The sequence below is a fragment of the Falco punctatus genome, assembly GCF_963210335.1.
Source record: "Falco punctatus genome assembly, chromosome: 1".
Classification (NCBI taxonomy): Eukaryota; Metazoa; Chordata; class Aves; order Falconiformes; family Falconidae; genus Falco; species Falco punctatus.
The window spans coordinates 92,136,300-92,150,505 of NC_137580.1; the positions used below are offsets into that span (position 1 = coordinate 92,136,300).

At 50.4% G+C, this 14,206-nt stretch overlaps 1 protein-coding gene across 2 annotated transcripts in view; it reads right to left on the reverse strand.

The window, feature by feature from the left end:
• The window catches only part of NOS1 (nitric oxide synthase 1), an 85,729-nt gene that overhangs the window by 24,147 nt on the left and 47,376 nt on the right, over positions 1-14,206 (reverse strand). For both annotated transcript variants that reach the window (XM_080365645.1, XM_080365644.1), the window contains exons 4-13: positions 8,884-9,021; positions 8,277-8,422; positions 7,712-7,874; positions 6,406-6,497; positions 5,891-6,032; positions 5,017-5,156; positions 4,409-4,583; positions 3,248-3,349; positions 2,304-2,498; positions 1,075-1,160 (exon numbers count right to left, since the gene is read on the reverse strand). In XM_080365645.1, coding sequence (XP_080221771.1) covers positions 1,075-1,160; positions 2,304-2,498; positions 3,248-3,349; positions 4,409-4,583; positions 5,017-5,156; positions 5,891-6,032; positions 6,406-6,497; positions 7,712-7,874; positions 8,277-8,422; positions 8,884-9,021 — 1,379 coding nt within the window. The remainder of the gene's footprint in view (positions 1-1,074; positions 1,161-2,303; positions 2,499-3,247; positions 3,350-4,408; positions 4,584-5,016; positions 5,157-5,890; positions 6,033-6,405; positions 6,498-7,711; positions 7,875-8,276; positions 8,423-8,883; positions 9,022-14,206) is intronic.

Sequence of the window (14,206 nt, forward strand, 5' to 3'; positions counted from 1 at the left end):
AGCATTGTTTCTTCTAATGCAATGGCTCAATTAATCTTTCTGTGCTCTCCACCAGCCTCGGGCTGCAGCCCAGACCCAGGCACCAGTGTCAGCCTAAGGAGTACATTCATCAGCTGCTGATCACGTTCAGGTATGCGCCATAGAAAACAGCTTACAGAAGGTGACAGCTGAAGAGTGGGAGCAAACTGATAGTAGGCACTCAGGGAAACTGAAGCGTGGGGAGGTGCTGTCAACAGCACAAGGCCACCTGGCAGCCTGGCCACCAATACTGGGGCAGACCCGGCCCTCCCCAGTCTTGGCCCATGGCTCTGCTGCCACAGAGCCAGCAGCTCCTATAAGAACCTCTCTGCCAATGGCCCACGGGGGAGGCATTTGGGCCAGGATCAGCAAAAGGGTCCAAATTACACTTCATTCCTACACCCCTGCTGACTAGGAGCTTTGGCAGGGGAGAGGGACTTGCATGGCCCATTACTAGAGGTCAACTGGCCATGAAGTGCAAATCTCAGCTCGGCACTGATCCATCTGCTACCTGTTGGGAGATTCCTCATTCCTATCTCCCCTTTCCTTTCAGAGCAGGTGTTTGGAGATTTAGATATGCAGTGGGACAAGTGCTCCTCAAGTAACTAAAGAGTCAGTGAGAAAAAAAGAAATATGGACATGAGTTTCATCTTGCTTGTACCAGCATGGTGCTGAACGGTGATGGGTGATCTCTCTGCCCCAGGAGGCTGTGAAAGGAGAAACAGGCCCCCAAGAAGTGAGAAAGCCATTCCTGAGCATTGAAGATCACCTTTTTGGAGAACGAATCCGCCTGGGAGAAGAGGCTACATGCAGCATCTGGTATTCACCTGGTCACACCCCTTTTAGTGGTCTAATGAGGTGTTCAAAGAACTGCCCGTTCTCCATATATCCCTCTTGGCAGGTAAAGACTCCAGTGGTCTGACCTCTGGGTTCACAACCCATCAGTTTGCACACATCCATAGGGTAGCACTATCAAACAGCACAGCAAACAGAGCTGCCCAAAACCAGGACTGGCCCCAAACGCTACAGGGCCTTTTAGACCCCACTGGTACTTACTTTGCTAACTTCTTAAAGCCAATGGCCCTCTTCTTGGTAGGTGTCCCATTGACCCCTTTCCAGATGTGGGTGTTCCAGGGGTCCGGCTAGGAGAAAGAAGAGCAGCAGCAGCTGATGGGCAGTGCTCAGAGCTTGGAGAAAAGCTCTATCCACAGCACTTAGTGTTGAATTCCTCTAGTCATGAAGGGGAGGACTAGCTGACCTCTTCACAGCTCTCAATCTTCTGTATAGTCCCTGATCCTTGGAGCCCCGTGGGCTTCTTGAGGCAGTTGGGCAAAGGAGTATGCACAGAAAAATTGCTATATAATAAAACCTTGCTGGCTTGTAACAGCATCTGGCCAAATGCCTTCTCACCTCTGAGATGAGCATTAATAAGCCACAGGGGAAAAGAAGAAAGGCAACACCAGAAGGGGAGAAGCAACGGAAACACATCCTTCCCCCTCCCCAGCCCATGTGTATGTGTTGGGGTTTTTTCCTAAGAGGCCTTTTGGGAAGGGGAGGCAGCTGAAGCAAGGGACAAGCATGCAGAAGGTAATTCAGTGCCCTCGCAGGTGGCTGTCTGTAATCAGGGCCAGGAACCATTGGGGTTCCTTGTGGACTGGTTACAGAAATGAACAGACTGCTCCTGGTTTGTGATTGTTCCTTAAGGGCTCTGACTAAAGGTCACATTGTGTGAAAACCAGTGGAGCAGGCACGGTTGGCTGACAAGGGCATGTTTGCTTAGGGGCCTTTTTCCCATGGTCTGAAGTGTTAAATACTCCAGCATCAGCATTTCAGCCCACTGTTTGGCCTGCTGGGCCCCCCCTCCCTACCCCCATCAAATTGTTGGATCCCTGCGGGCTGGAGGAAGGAGGGATACAGTGACTACCGGGTCATTTCCTCACCTACCCATCAAAGTGCAAAATTAGGCACTTCCAAAGTGGGGAGCTCTGCTTGATCCAAGCATGAAAGCTGGGGGCTCAGGTGTCCCATGTTCTCCTGGAGGGCCCAAAAGCCATTGCCCTGAGAAAAGGTGTAACATCCAGGGGGGTTCTTACACTGCCTTGTGTGTGGGGGGGGAATCATCAATTAGACTTGTTCATGGACTTCGCTGCCTCGAGGGACAGCTTGTTGAAGGGACTAGATGGTGTCCCTCTCCTTCCTACATCTTCTGAGCTCCAGCTCTCACCCTGCTCTCGGCTGCACCTTTGGACACGCAGCACTGGTGGCAGGTAGGGTGCAGACAGTACCTGGTACTCAAAGGAAGGTGTGAGACGGTAGTTGAGCATTTCCTGATGGAAAACTGGGGTGATGCTGCCAGACATTGGTGGGACAATCCACACCCAATCAGCAGGACAGCCTCCGCGGCATCGGTACTCATTCTCCATGTGTTTGATAAAGGACTCAGTGGCTGAGTGGTGATCCACAATGGTCACCTTGTCACTCTGTGGGAGGGACAAGAAAGCAGAGTCAACAGCTGTGGGTTAATACAGTCCAGAAGGCAAAAGCCAAGATTTTACATTTGGAGCTGTTTGACCCAAATCTGGCTCACTCCCATGGTCTTACAGGACCGTAACCTTTGAAGACAACACAAGGTGGCTCCTGACCCTGGTCTTCCCAAGGAGGCTGTAAAGCTGCCCTTGTCCTTCATGAGTAGATGTGCTATGGCATGGCTGTTCCTCCTGTTATTTGTCATGGGCCAAGCAAAGACTAAGGTGGTATGAATGGCATGGAGCATCCTCTGCTCAACCCCTTGGGGAACTCTTTCATGGCTTGCACAACTCAAGGAGCAGCTCTGATCCAGCTCTGGGAAGGACTCCCACCCTCTGAAGTTGCGTTACCAAGGATTAGTTTTGCTACTCAACCTTTAAGTGCAGGCAGGGAGAGAACCTGAGCCAATTCTTGCCTCATGGATGGGACAGAAGGGCTGGATCTTGACCCCTCGGGGCACTCCCTCTGCAATGGCACAGCTCAGATGCTGGTGGTGCTGTCTTTGCAACATCCAGGGCACAGAGATTATTAAATTTCACTGCAGGCTCCTGGAACAGCCCAAAATTAGGAAGGCACAGCCCAATTTCAGCTGAGTATACCAGCTGCTGCCATTGTCCTTGGGCAGATGTCTCCATACTTGTCCCATCCAGTCCCTGTGTCCCTCAAGCGTGACCCAAACAAGACAGTCCTGCTGCTCAGGTACCTGGAAGCTGTACAGCACAGCAATGTTGATCTCCACCAGGGCCTGGTCCTTCCACAGTGAGGATGTTTTCCTCATATCCAAATTCATTTTCTTGGCCACTTGCTGTAACAAAGCAGGGTGGAAGGTGAACACTTTTAATTGCCAAAAACCAGGGACTGAAGATACCTGCCTGGGGAGAGGAAGGCAGAGAAGGGACCCAGGCTGGCACAAGGGCAGGGAAGTGTGCCTGTAACAAGGGGCTGGCATTTTGCCTTCCCCTGAGAAGACGTGGCCCTGCCTTTTCCTCTCCATGAGAGGATCGAGGCCAGGCTGGCCTCCCTTCCACCCCCAAGCACCAGAAGATGACTAAATGCTGCTGAAAAGGGCCATCAAGAGCAGCAGCTCTTTGTGGGAAGAGAGGGAATGGGTACGTCTGTGGCACAGCAGGAGATGGTGGTGATCCATGTGCTGGGAAGAACAGATCCCTGCACCTCTCCCCATGCCAGACACCCTGCTGCTCCCAAAACTCTGTTCTTAGTTTCTTCCACCAGGCACGATCACAGACGGGCATGGGCACACACACCACTGCTTTCACCCCTCTGGTTTTCAAGCAACCAGAGAGGGATGCAGCCCCTCCAAGTAACACAGCGTGTCCCTTGGAAGGGCAAAGGAACCAGCCTTGATGGGTGCAGGTTGCCTGCACCAGCATTTCCCCATGGCTTGGCTTTGTCTCTGAGTCACCCTGTCCTCTGTGTGGGGAGTCCCCGAGGCATAGTAGAGCACTCCAGGGGGGCCAGCTGGAGGGTCCCTGTGGGCAGGCATGTCCCTGAGGAGTCACGAGGTGTCTCAGCATCCTCTCAGCCCCACCACATCCTAGCATTTGACCTCAATCAAGCACATGACCAGGTGCCTGCTGATCAATAAGGTGCTTTGAGAAGTCTATGTGGAGCTCAATAGGCATCACACTCAGTGTCTTAGGTAGCAGCTGGCCCCATAGGACACAAAAATACTTGCCAGCTCATCACACCCTTGGCCATGTGGCTCCGCCTAAGGGAGACTTAGGTGTCCTATACTCTCCCACTCAAGGCAACACTTTCCCAGTGTCCTGCCTGCTCCCCAGTAACTTCATACACACCCACTGCACCCCAGGAGCACCTGCCTTCCTTGAGGATGGGGAATTACCTCCAGTATGTTGTAGCGAGAGTTGTCACAATAGTCCCGGACCCCAATCTCTGTGCCCATGTACCAGCCACTGAAGGGGCAGGCGGAAAATTCCAAGCCACCGATCTCGAGGAGCATGTTGGAAACTGCTGGCAAACCATACCACTTCAGGCCCAAGTCCTTAAACCATTCAAACCTGCCAGGATACAACATGGTCAGGCAACCAGCAACGCCTCCCCTGCCCGATGCAGGCAGGCGAATGGAGCAGGCTGCATTGCTACCAGCCACAGGCTGAAGGACATGCGAACAGAATGGTTCCCGGAAGGAATATCTCCCTCAGGAGCTGTTTATGGGGAGAAAGTGATACATCTGGAGCATTACAGAGTGACATAAGTCCTGGTAGACTTCAAGGAAAGGAAAACCAGCCCTGAGACAAGGACACAACTTGCTTTCCACCTCCAGACTCTGCCAGCTTTACATCAGAGTGGAGGGAAGACCTAGAAGAGGGTCTTCAGTAAAGCACCCAAGCCACGGCAAGGAAGGGCCAAGCACAGGAGGTGGTTTAGCATGAAACCAGAGCTCAGTCCTGCTGAGCCCCTTGAGCAGTTTCAGGGCTTACTCTGACTTACTTGGGATGCCGGATGGGCACTTCCAGCACAAGCTCCGGGGGGATTTCAAAGAGTTCTGGATCATTGCCATTGGCTTGGAGGAGCAGAGGCAGGATATCGAAGCGCCCATGTGGTGCCTTCCACCCTTGTTGAATGCAGATCTACAGGCAAAACAACGATGGGATTAGAAGTCCCAGCAGGTCACCTGCTTTTCAAGCGTTATGGGCAGACTGGCATGGCACTGAGCAGGATCTCCTAACAGCATCTCTGATGCCCTTACAGGTTGAGTAATAACCTCCATCCAAGGGAGCTACAACTTGAGGTTGCCTGTCACAGCCAACCCATGGCCAAGTAAGGGGGTTTGGGCTGAAAATGAGCCTAGAACTAGATCCTCAGGTAGGATCATAGCTCTGAAAAAGCTGCTTACCCTATTCGTGCCTGTAATGGTGAAGGAGAAAATGGGTGAGAAAAGCAGAGGCGTTTGGGAAGAGCTGAGCTCAGCAGAGCACTGGTGCTGTGTGGGCAGCGCCAACAGGCAGCAGCATGAGGCAAATGCCATTTCTGATTCCCAGTGGCTCAGGACAGCGATGGACACACATGTCCTCCCACAACAGTTCCCTCAGCACCACTAAGTGACCCCTTCTCAGCAAAAGGAAATGAGATAAGGGTCTTTCGGTACAGCTATGACCAACTCCTGCATGGATAGAAACAGCTTTCATTCCCGGGAAAATATCTGAGGGTGAGACAAACCCAGCTTCACTTCATGGCACCACAGTGGATGTGATAAACCCTGCCGGACCCAGCACCCTCCCCACTCCTGGGGTGGTCAGAGTTTCTGCATGCCCCCAGCAGTCCCACACCCGTGGTACCCCAGAAGGATGGCTTCAGCCGGTACCTCTGTCAGCTCCACATTTGCGGGATCTCCCAGGATCGTGCCATCGGGCTGCTTGTAGCCAGCGTAGCGGATGAGCTGAGCGTTCCAGATGCGGAAGTCATGCTTGCTGTCCGTGCGCTGCGGGAAGATGGTAATAGCAGATCTGGAAGGAAGAGGCAGTGCTGGTGAATACCCAGCAATTCAGCTCCAGGTGGAAGCTGGCTGCTAACACAGGGTTTCAGGTAGGTCTGAAAAACAATCTGTGCTCTGCATTTGATATAGAATATATCAAAGGAGAAATAATTGGAAAATCTGCCCTTTGAGGTCCCACAGAGAGCAAGAAGAGATATATTTGAACCTGCAGGACACCTTCCCCTGATACCAGGTCCCTCTGATGCTCCCCAGGACAGGTGCTGGCTACATCCATCCTGTTGTGCAACAGCTGCTAAAGGAGGTAACGTCAGCAGGGCCCAGAGCTGGGTTGACACACCCAGAGGCCTTCAGATATAAACCCTGGTGACTCCCAGATGGCTCACCTGAGGTTCCCTTTGTTGGTGGCATATTTGATGTGGTTGCAGATATAATTGAACATCCCATGGGCTGTGGTGCAGTCCCGGGCATCAAACACCTGGAACAGTAGAAGCAATTGTGGCGATGCTATAGGATGCTCCAACTCTTAGGGCAGAGCAAAGCAGAAGAAACAGCACAGGGAAAGCTCTAGAGACCACTGTGACTTGTTAGGTATCTAAAGCTCCGTAATTATGTATTCTCTGCCTTTACAACACATGGGTATCACACAGCTGCCCCTTCTGCTTAGGAGAGGTGAGTCATCTGCTGCTCAGGCAAAAACCTTCTCAATCCAGTGCTCCCAACCTGCTGCAGTTCCTAGCTCATCCACCAAGAATTGTGGCTTCTGCTTTTTGTCTCTTGTAGATCAAGACTCAGAGCTGAAACAGGATAGGGGTCTGTCAGGTCTGAGGGACACCAAGAGGATGAGGAATCATAGACTCATAGAACAGTTTGGGTCAGAAGGGACCTTTAAATGTCACCTAGTCCAACCCTCCTGCAATGGGCAGGAACATCTTCAACTCAATCAGGTTGGTCAGAGCCCCAGCCAAACCGACCTTGAATGCTTCCCAGGGATGGGGCATCTACAAAAGGATGGACAACCAGGAAAGAGGGTCAGCAGGAGGCTTGAAGACAATTTCTTGCAGAAATGGCTCCCCTTACGGTTCAGATGTGCCAAAAGAAATAGTGGAACAGTAGGGCTGAAGGCTGAGTTGGGAGAAAAGGAGGCCCAGCCTCCTGGCCCCAGGCAGTGCCTGTACCCTGTGTGAAGCAGCCACAAGAATTGTGCTGCAGCTTACAGACGGAGACATCATCTCTGTACTAAGAGATTCCACTAGAGATCACTAATTCAGATCCTATTCTATGCTTCCAGCTAGTCACAAGGGCACTGAGCCAGCCATAGCATCTCTGTACCAAGGATGAGTGTGTCCTGCTGCCTCTCTCAAGGCAGAGCAATAGTTTTGGAAGCAACATGTAAGATACTGGAGCAGTATTTGATTTTGGAAAATGTTCTCTAAGCACCACCTTCCAGTTGGCCCCATTTCAAAGACAGACACCTCAGCTACACCTACCCCACAGATGCTTCTGCTGAGTTCCCTGCTGTGCACCCCCACCGCTGTCAAGGAGTGCAGAGCTGCTGTGTGCTGGACACCCGCAACTGTATCTGTGCTGTGCTTCCCTGGGGATTTGAAGAGTAAAATTTGCCTTTCCAAAACTCCAGTGCATCCTTTGGCAGGCAATGTGCCAGCTGTCTGCAGTGGAGTTGGTGCTTACCTGCAGCTTGGACCACTGAATCCTGCCCACACAGCGGGCTGCATTTCTCCAGGCATGCTTGGCTCCATAGATCAGCTCAGTGTCCCGCAGCTGGTAGGTATCAGTGGCTTCAATCTCCTTGGTCACTTCCTCCAGCCTTTCCATGTGCGCCTTAGAGCCAGATCTGCATGGGTGAGGAGCAGAGAATATGGCAGTTGCCAGCTTGGGTGGAGGGCGGGGAATTCTGCTGCTCTCCACCTGGGCATGAGTTCTTTCTTTCTTAAGCACATGTGGGCGCATATTCACACACACTTGTGCTTTCAGGGTAACAGATGACCAAGTGCAAATGGGAAAGGTCAGTAATTTGCATAGAGGCACACAACAAATGCTATGAATGAAACTCCAGCTGCACATGGAGCACCACAGTCTCACTGTGAGCAAGTGGCTGCTGGTACTTAGTTACCAGCTGGGGTTAAACCACAACACTCACCCTGCTTTTGCTTGCAAATGTGAAAGATCAAATCATGTGTGACATCTCAGCATAAGTAGCAGCCTTGGGCTGCAACCTTCTCCAGTCAATACTTACCTCTTTATGGAGGAGTAGTACTGGTCAATGAAGTCCTTAGCCAAGAGGAGCACCTCCTCTTTTGTCCTGGTATCTTCTGACTTGCGGACATGCTGGCTAGGAGTCATTACTGAGCCCATGCAGATCTGCTCCGTGCATGCAGTGGCCTGAAGGGACAGAAGGAGACAAGTGTGTCTTGGGTTACTGCAGCACTTTCAGTTACTGTGAGCTGGGCTGGGGAAGGCCAGTGATTAGCTACACGAAGATTGGTAGCATCTTTGACAGACAGGGACACTTCCAGCTCATTTGTTTTCACACCTATTAGTAATGTGTAAGAGTAAGCATATGCAGCCATCTCTTGTCCCACCTGACATGGACAATCTGGGCTCACTAGATTCCTGCCTCAGCTTGGCATGAAGTCAAGTGCTTTTCCTTATTTATCCCAGATGGACTTCCCTCTCACCCAGCTTATTGCACCAGAGGTTTGAAATTCAGAAACCACCAGCAACAAGAAGACTGGCCTGAATTCATCCAGTTCTGCATTTCCAGGTAAAGACATCTTGGAAACACTGTGATCCACTCAGTTATGCTCAGTTAACTTTGGGCCAGTCCTATGAACTCTACTCACCATTGCGGTCTTGAGGTGCAGAGTGTCATGAAGCACGGAGCCTGTCTCCCAGTTCTTGATCTTGACAAATCGGGGGCATTTGGAAGGACTTCCATTCACTGTGTTCTTAGTTGGGGACTGCCGCCCAGGCGGCGGTGGCTGGACAACATTGAAGACCAGGCACAAGGTTAGTATTCATCAAGATACACAAAAAAGGTCACAGCAAGAAGCAGCATCCTGTATTAGTGGATGCCTGTGCTTAAATCCTTGTGATAACACATGGAGACAAGGTATATGATCCAAATATTTGGCAGCATTTGGAATCCTACAGTGGAGCAACCAACTCTCAATGCGGTGGAGAAGTCGTCTCTGTTTACAGGACAGTCAAACCTCTAGAAGAGGAGTTAAAAACAGAGATAGAAGTGACTTAGGAGAACGTTGTGTTCAAGTTTCCCAGTGGAAGACTTACCTGTCTAAAATGTATTAAGTGTTTCTTTTTAAGGAGCATCACCTGCTCAAGTTTTGCATGTGCCAAGCTCTGCCTCACCAATATGAGCACTGTGAGATAGAGCTAATGGCCAATGGTTCCTCCAAGCAATCCAAGCGCACAATCTCCTGTGATATCAATGCTGGAAGATCGTAGGAATAAGAATGGATAAATTATGCAAGTGTGAAGGCTGCTGAATTATGCATAGTTGGATTAGTTCAGTCTCAGCTCTGAATCTCCAGCCCTCCCTGATACTCTGCGTCAGGGTGTGCTCATGTTGTACATCTCGAGGTACAGGCCAACATAAGCAGGAGCCTCAGCCAGCAGAGAGCTTGTAACAAGAAGAGCTGGCTGAGAATGCTTGTCTTTGCACATGTTTTCACAGATAATATCTAGTATTTCTGCTGTCACCCTTATTCACCCCAAGCACTTAAAGAGCAATCAGTGTCTACCAGCGTATCATGGGACAGTGAGATCTGCAGTGGCCCTGGAAAGCGGAGATGTTTTTTCCAGGAATCAGATCTTATAACAGGAGTGATTCAGTCACTGCAACCACAATGGTGTTGACGCAGGTTCCAAGGAGAGACCTGATCCCACACCAGAGCATGGACCGTGTTTTGATGTAGCCTTCCTACGTGAGTCTTGTAACTTGTGCCCCTTTCTAATCCATCTGCAAGGTTTAAAAAAAAGCCTTCAGCAGAGCTGTGCAGAGTTTCACTCCCCATTTTGACAGTTCTGGGCTCATGTCACAGCTGCAGCTCATGGACTAGTGTTACAGCCTGAAGGACCAGCTGAAGAAGAGGCAGCACATAGTGGAAGAAGCTCTTGTTTCAGAACAAGCACTTTTGCTGATGAGCAAACCCAGGAGGGAAAGCAACAGGGGTCACAAGGCTGACAAAAGCAAAAAGAGGGTCCAGATCTAACTCATTCTTACTTTGCCAGAGGATCGCTCTGCTTTTCTGAGGCAGGGAGAGACTGATGCCTGACTGATGGTGAGACTGATGCCCAGGCTGAGCAGACACCACTGCACTGCCCCGGTGGCAATGTTGGACATATTTTTTTGCCCAGCCCTAGTTTTTACCATATGTTCCACATTTTTTTTCCCTGGAAAACAGGGATTTGGCTGTCAAGCAGCCTAACGCTCACAGTGTAGTATCATACACTGAAAACACATGCTAGGAGCAAGAGGCAGAGGATGTAGGGGAAGGGAGAGCTTTACAACCTGATCCCTCAGTAGGACCCTCTTTGGTCCTCAGTTTCAGAAAGCTGCTCTCTGCACACCCTCAGGCTATGCTGTCATGGGTTTCTGACATCCCTCACGTCACACATCTCATGATCTTCCCAAGGAGCCTTTTGAAGTCCTAGCTCCTGAAGCCTGGTGACCACACAGTGGATTCCTTCCCATGCTTCCCTTCCCATGCTGCAGAAAACAAATATAAGACTAAATACAGAACGAGTAGTAAACCAGTGGTAAATAGAAAGAATCTCCTAAATCTAGTCATGGAAAAGCACTATTTTTAAGTTCATTTTTTTTTCAGTTTTGGGGAATCTGAGCTGAATTATAACAGTTCCTGGTGGTTTTTTTCTGCTTGTTTTACTCTTTCAAGAGAATCAAACCATTTCTGAGCCACTAACTGCATCCTGTGCTCTCTGAACCCACCTAGGGTACCCTTAGGACCAAAGGAGATAATCTGCCACCTTCCTTCTGAGTGTGACTGCTCAGAGCAGCTCTGAGAGATTGGTAAATTTTAGCTGAGAACCGCTGCTCAAAAATGCAAACAAACCCAAAACCTGTACCTCCACCTGCCAGACAGAGCTAGAAGTACCAAGCACAAAGTGGTGGTTGTATCCAGCACTGCTTTTCGATTCTGAGTTAGTTTTGATTTGCTGATGGGGCTCTGGTGCAGCTTAGGAGACATACTGCTAAATAACATCTTGCTGGAGCAGGTATGGCCCAAAAGCGGGTTATGAATCCAGATGTTGCAATGGCCCCATCCTGAGAGTGAGCAAGCTCGTGGTCCAAGCTAGTGGACATTGGCTGCTTAACATCTGCCTACAGATGTTCTACCTTAAACTTCTCTCAAAGCTGCTCCCTTTCCTTTTTGTCTTTTCCCTGCAGGAACTGGCAACGTTTGAATCTTTGCTGAAAGAGGGCCATGGTGCAGAGGCATGCCGAATCCCTGGGATGCCAGCCGGTCTGGAGCAGCCGAGGTGACACCATCCTCAAGAAGCAGAGGTGCCAGGTCTGGCAACCGCATCACAGAGCAGCTGTGGAGAAAGCGACACCCAGAAGAGACTGAGAAAGAACTCCATGTGTGTGTGTATGCCTTCCCTGCATAGCAAAGCTGAAGCCAAATATTACCCCTGATTCTGTCAGGGAGGTTGTGTGAGATCCTTTCATGTTTTAATTAGGCAGCTGTGATATCAGTGACTCAAGAGTGGGACAAACGAAGAGACTAACGTACCAGTCGGGCACACAAGCATTATGCAAACATCTTTTACAAGGGAGCGTGTTGGCACTTATCGTCAGTGTGCAGCTTGCGAGCTGTCTGCGGCTCTCACAGATGCAGGGCAGAAATGCAGCCAGCCCCGAGCACTTCCTAGGGCCAGAACAGCAGGAACCATCTCCCTTTGTGCAGACCCGAGTTTTACAGTTCCTCAGCCTTCGTCATGTGTCCCAGCTGGACTTTGGGAGTCCCTGCCTGTGACAACGGCATGTATTGCCCTGCCAAAATGCGTCGGCTGTGGGAGGACAAGGTCTGCAGTGTTAGCCCAGGTCATAGATATATAGGCATGCTGACATTTCTTTCTGGACTGCATTAACCTTGCTAGCTGAAAGTGTGCTTTTCGATTTTATAAAGCTGTAAATCATCTTTACAAGTGCAGAGCTGATATGACTCCCTTCCTCTGCTAGCTACACGGGCACACACCTCCTTGGTTACCCTGGAGCTAACAAATCAATCTATATGGACTGAAACATGACTCACGCGAGACCTGGGCTGGTGCTGTCACAGCATCTTTCCATTGGTGATGTTTAGGGCCAGAGGGATTGGGCTCCTGGGAAACAAGTGAAACACACTGTGTGACTTGGCAAAAAAAAAAAAGGCATAGGGATCGATGCCCAACGGGTCTTTCAGCACCTTATTACGAGCCTCAGTGAGCATTCCACACTTGGCCAAGTGAATTCACCAAACTCTGCTTTAAAGGACGTGTATAAAGAGCTCACTCTTGGCTTGACTTGCCCCCGTGTTAACAGTATTTATTGCCGCTTGCAAGAAGTTCAGTTGCCTTGATTGCATGCAGCCCGGCGGAACGGCTGCAAGGAACATGGGGGAAAACCAGACTGCCTCCAGAAAAGCAGGCATAGCGATTTGGGCATAAGAAGGATAAAAAGAAAGCTGCACATCTAGTGAAAAAAAAATATTAAAGAGTTTAATAGCAGATTAAGACTGAGGGTTTTGGCAGTCGTAACACTGAGAGAAATTAAGCTCTGAACACAGAAGGTTATGAAGTACTTATAGTACCAGACATGTACATGCAAGGAGCTTAGCAAAGGACGCAGAAAGACAATGTCTTTCCAGAGCTAAGGCAAAGGCACCAGAGCAGTGATCTGTCCTTGGGTGAGATGGGCTTGTGATACCTGCCACAGTGCATTGACTGTGCAGCAGGACATGGGGCTGCCCAGGGACAGCTCTCCAGTGGCTGAACACAGCGTGTTGCAGCTCTTGGATGCACCCATTTGCGTGTGCTGATGGAGGACAATACCCACCGTAAGGCTGTCTATGCTGCTAGGGGCTGTGGCTGCAGTCCTGAGCTGCAGCCAGGTGTGGGGAACATGGAAATCACTTCCACTCGCATCTAAAAACCCAGCCAGGTTGGTTAAAACTGTGCAGCAAGTCTGGCATGATCAGGGGTATCTCAGCCACCCCACAGGTGCATCAACACCTGCCCGGTGGGTCTCGCATGTCTCATGAGTCTCCGACACTGCGTGTGCTGCAAAAGCATACGTGAACATCGTTCTGCTCAGGAGTCCCCAGGGAAAGCAGGGTGCTCCTGGCACAAGGGGAATGAGGGGCAGAGTTAAACCACCACAGCCATGACTATGTCACCTCCATGGACATGAAGGGATCATGTCACCTCCATGGGCGTGAAGGGACCCTGTCACCTCATGTGGCCTCACCCCCAGCTTGTAAAATGCCTGTGAAATGGGAAAACACCCCCGGAAGAGCCATGGCCTGGGATGTGCCACTGAACACTGCTGTGTAACAAGGCCAGGCTCAATATCTGGGTGTCAACCACACCACGAGTGGCACCCACTCTGTGGCGGTCTGCAGGTGGCACATCAGCGAGGAGCATTGCATTGCGGCTCGTTGGAGCTGGGAAGAGGCATCAGCCAGATGTAACTGCTGAAGACATTCCTGAGCTGAGGAAATACTGATTTTCTCAGAAGTCTTCATAGGACCACAAAAGCACTTCTTTCCCTTCCCTTGGAAAACAGTCCTTACTATGTCACTCTGAGAAATACAGTGAAGCAAGGAGACCAAATAGTCCCCCATGTCCTGCCATGTTGCCGGTTAATCCCATCAGGGAGATATGTTTGCCCGAACAGGCTTGGCAGTGGTCACGCACGTCATGTTTTCCCAGAGGTGATCTTTCTGCCCTGGCAGGGTCTGCCTTACGTCTCTGGCTTTGCTACAAACGTGGAGTTAAGCCACTTTTGGTGAGGAAGCCTGAGAATTTATGCCCATGCAGTGTGAAGAGATGAAAAGGCACCATACAACATATTATCTGAAGTGCTCTATTGAATTACTGTCATGTGAATCAAAATGACTTTAATGATGCAACTCGGCTTTTTGC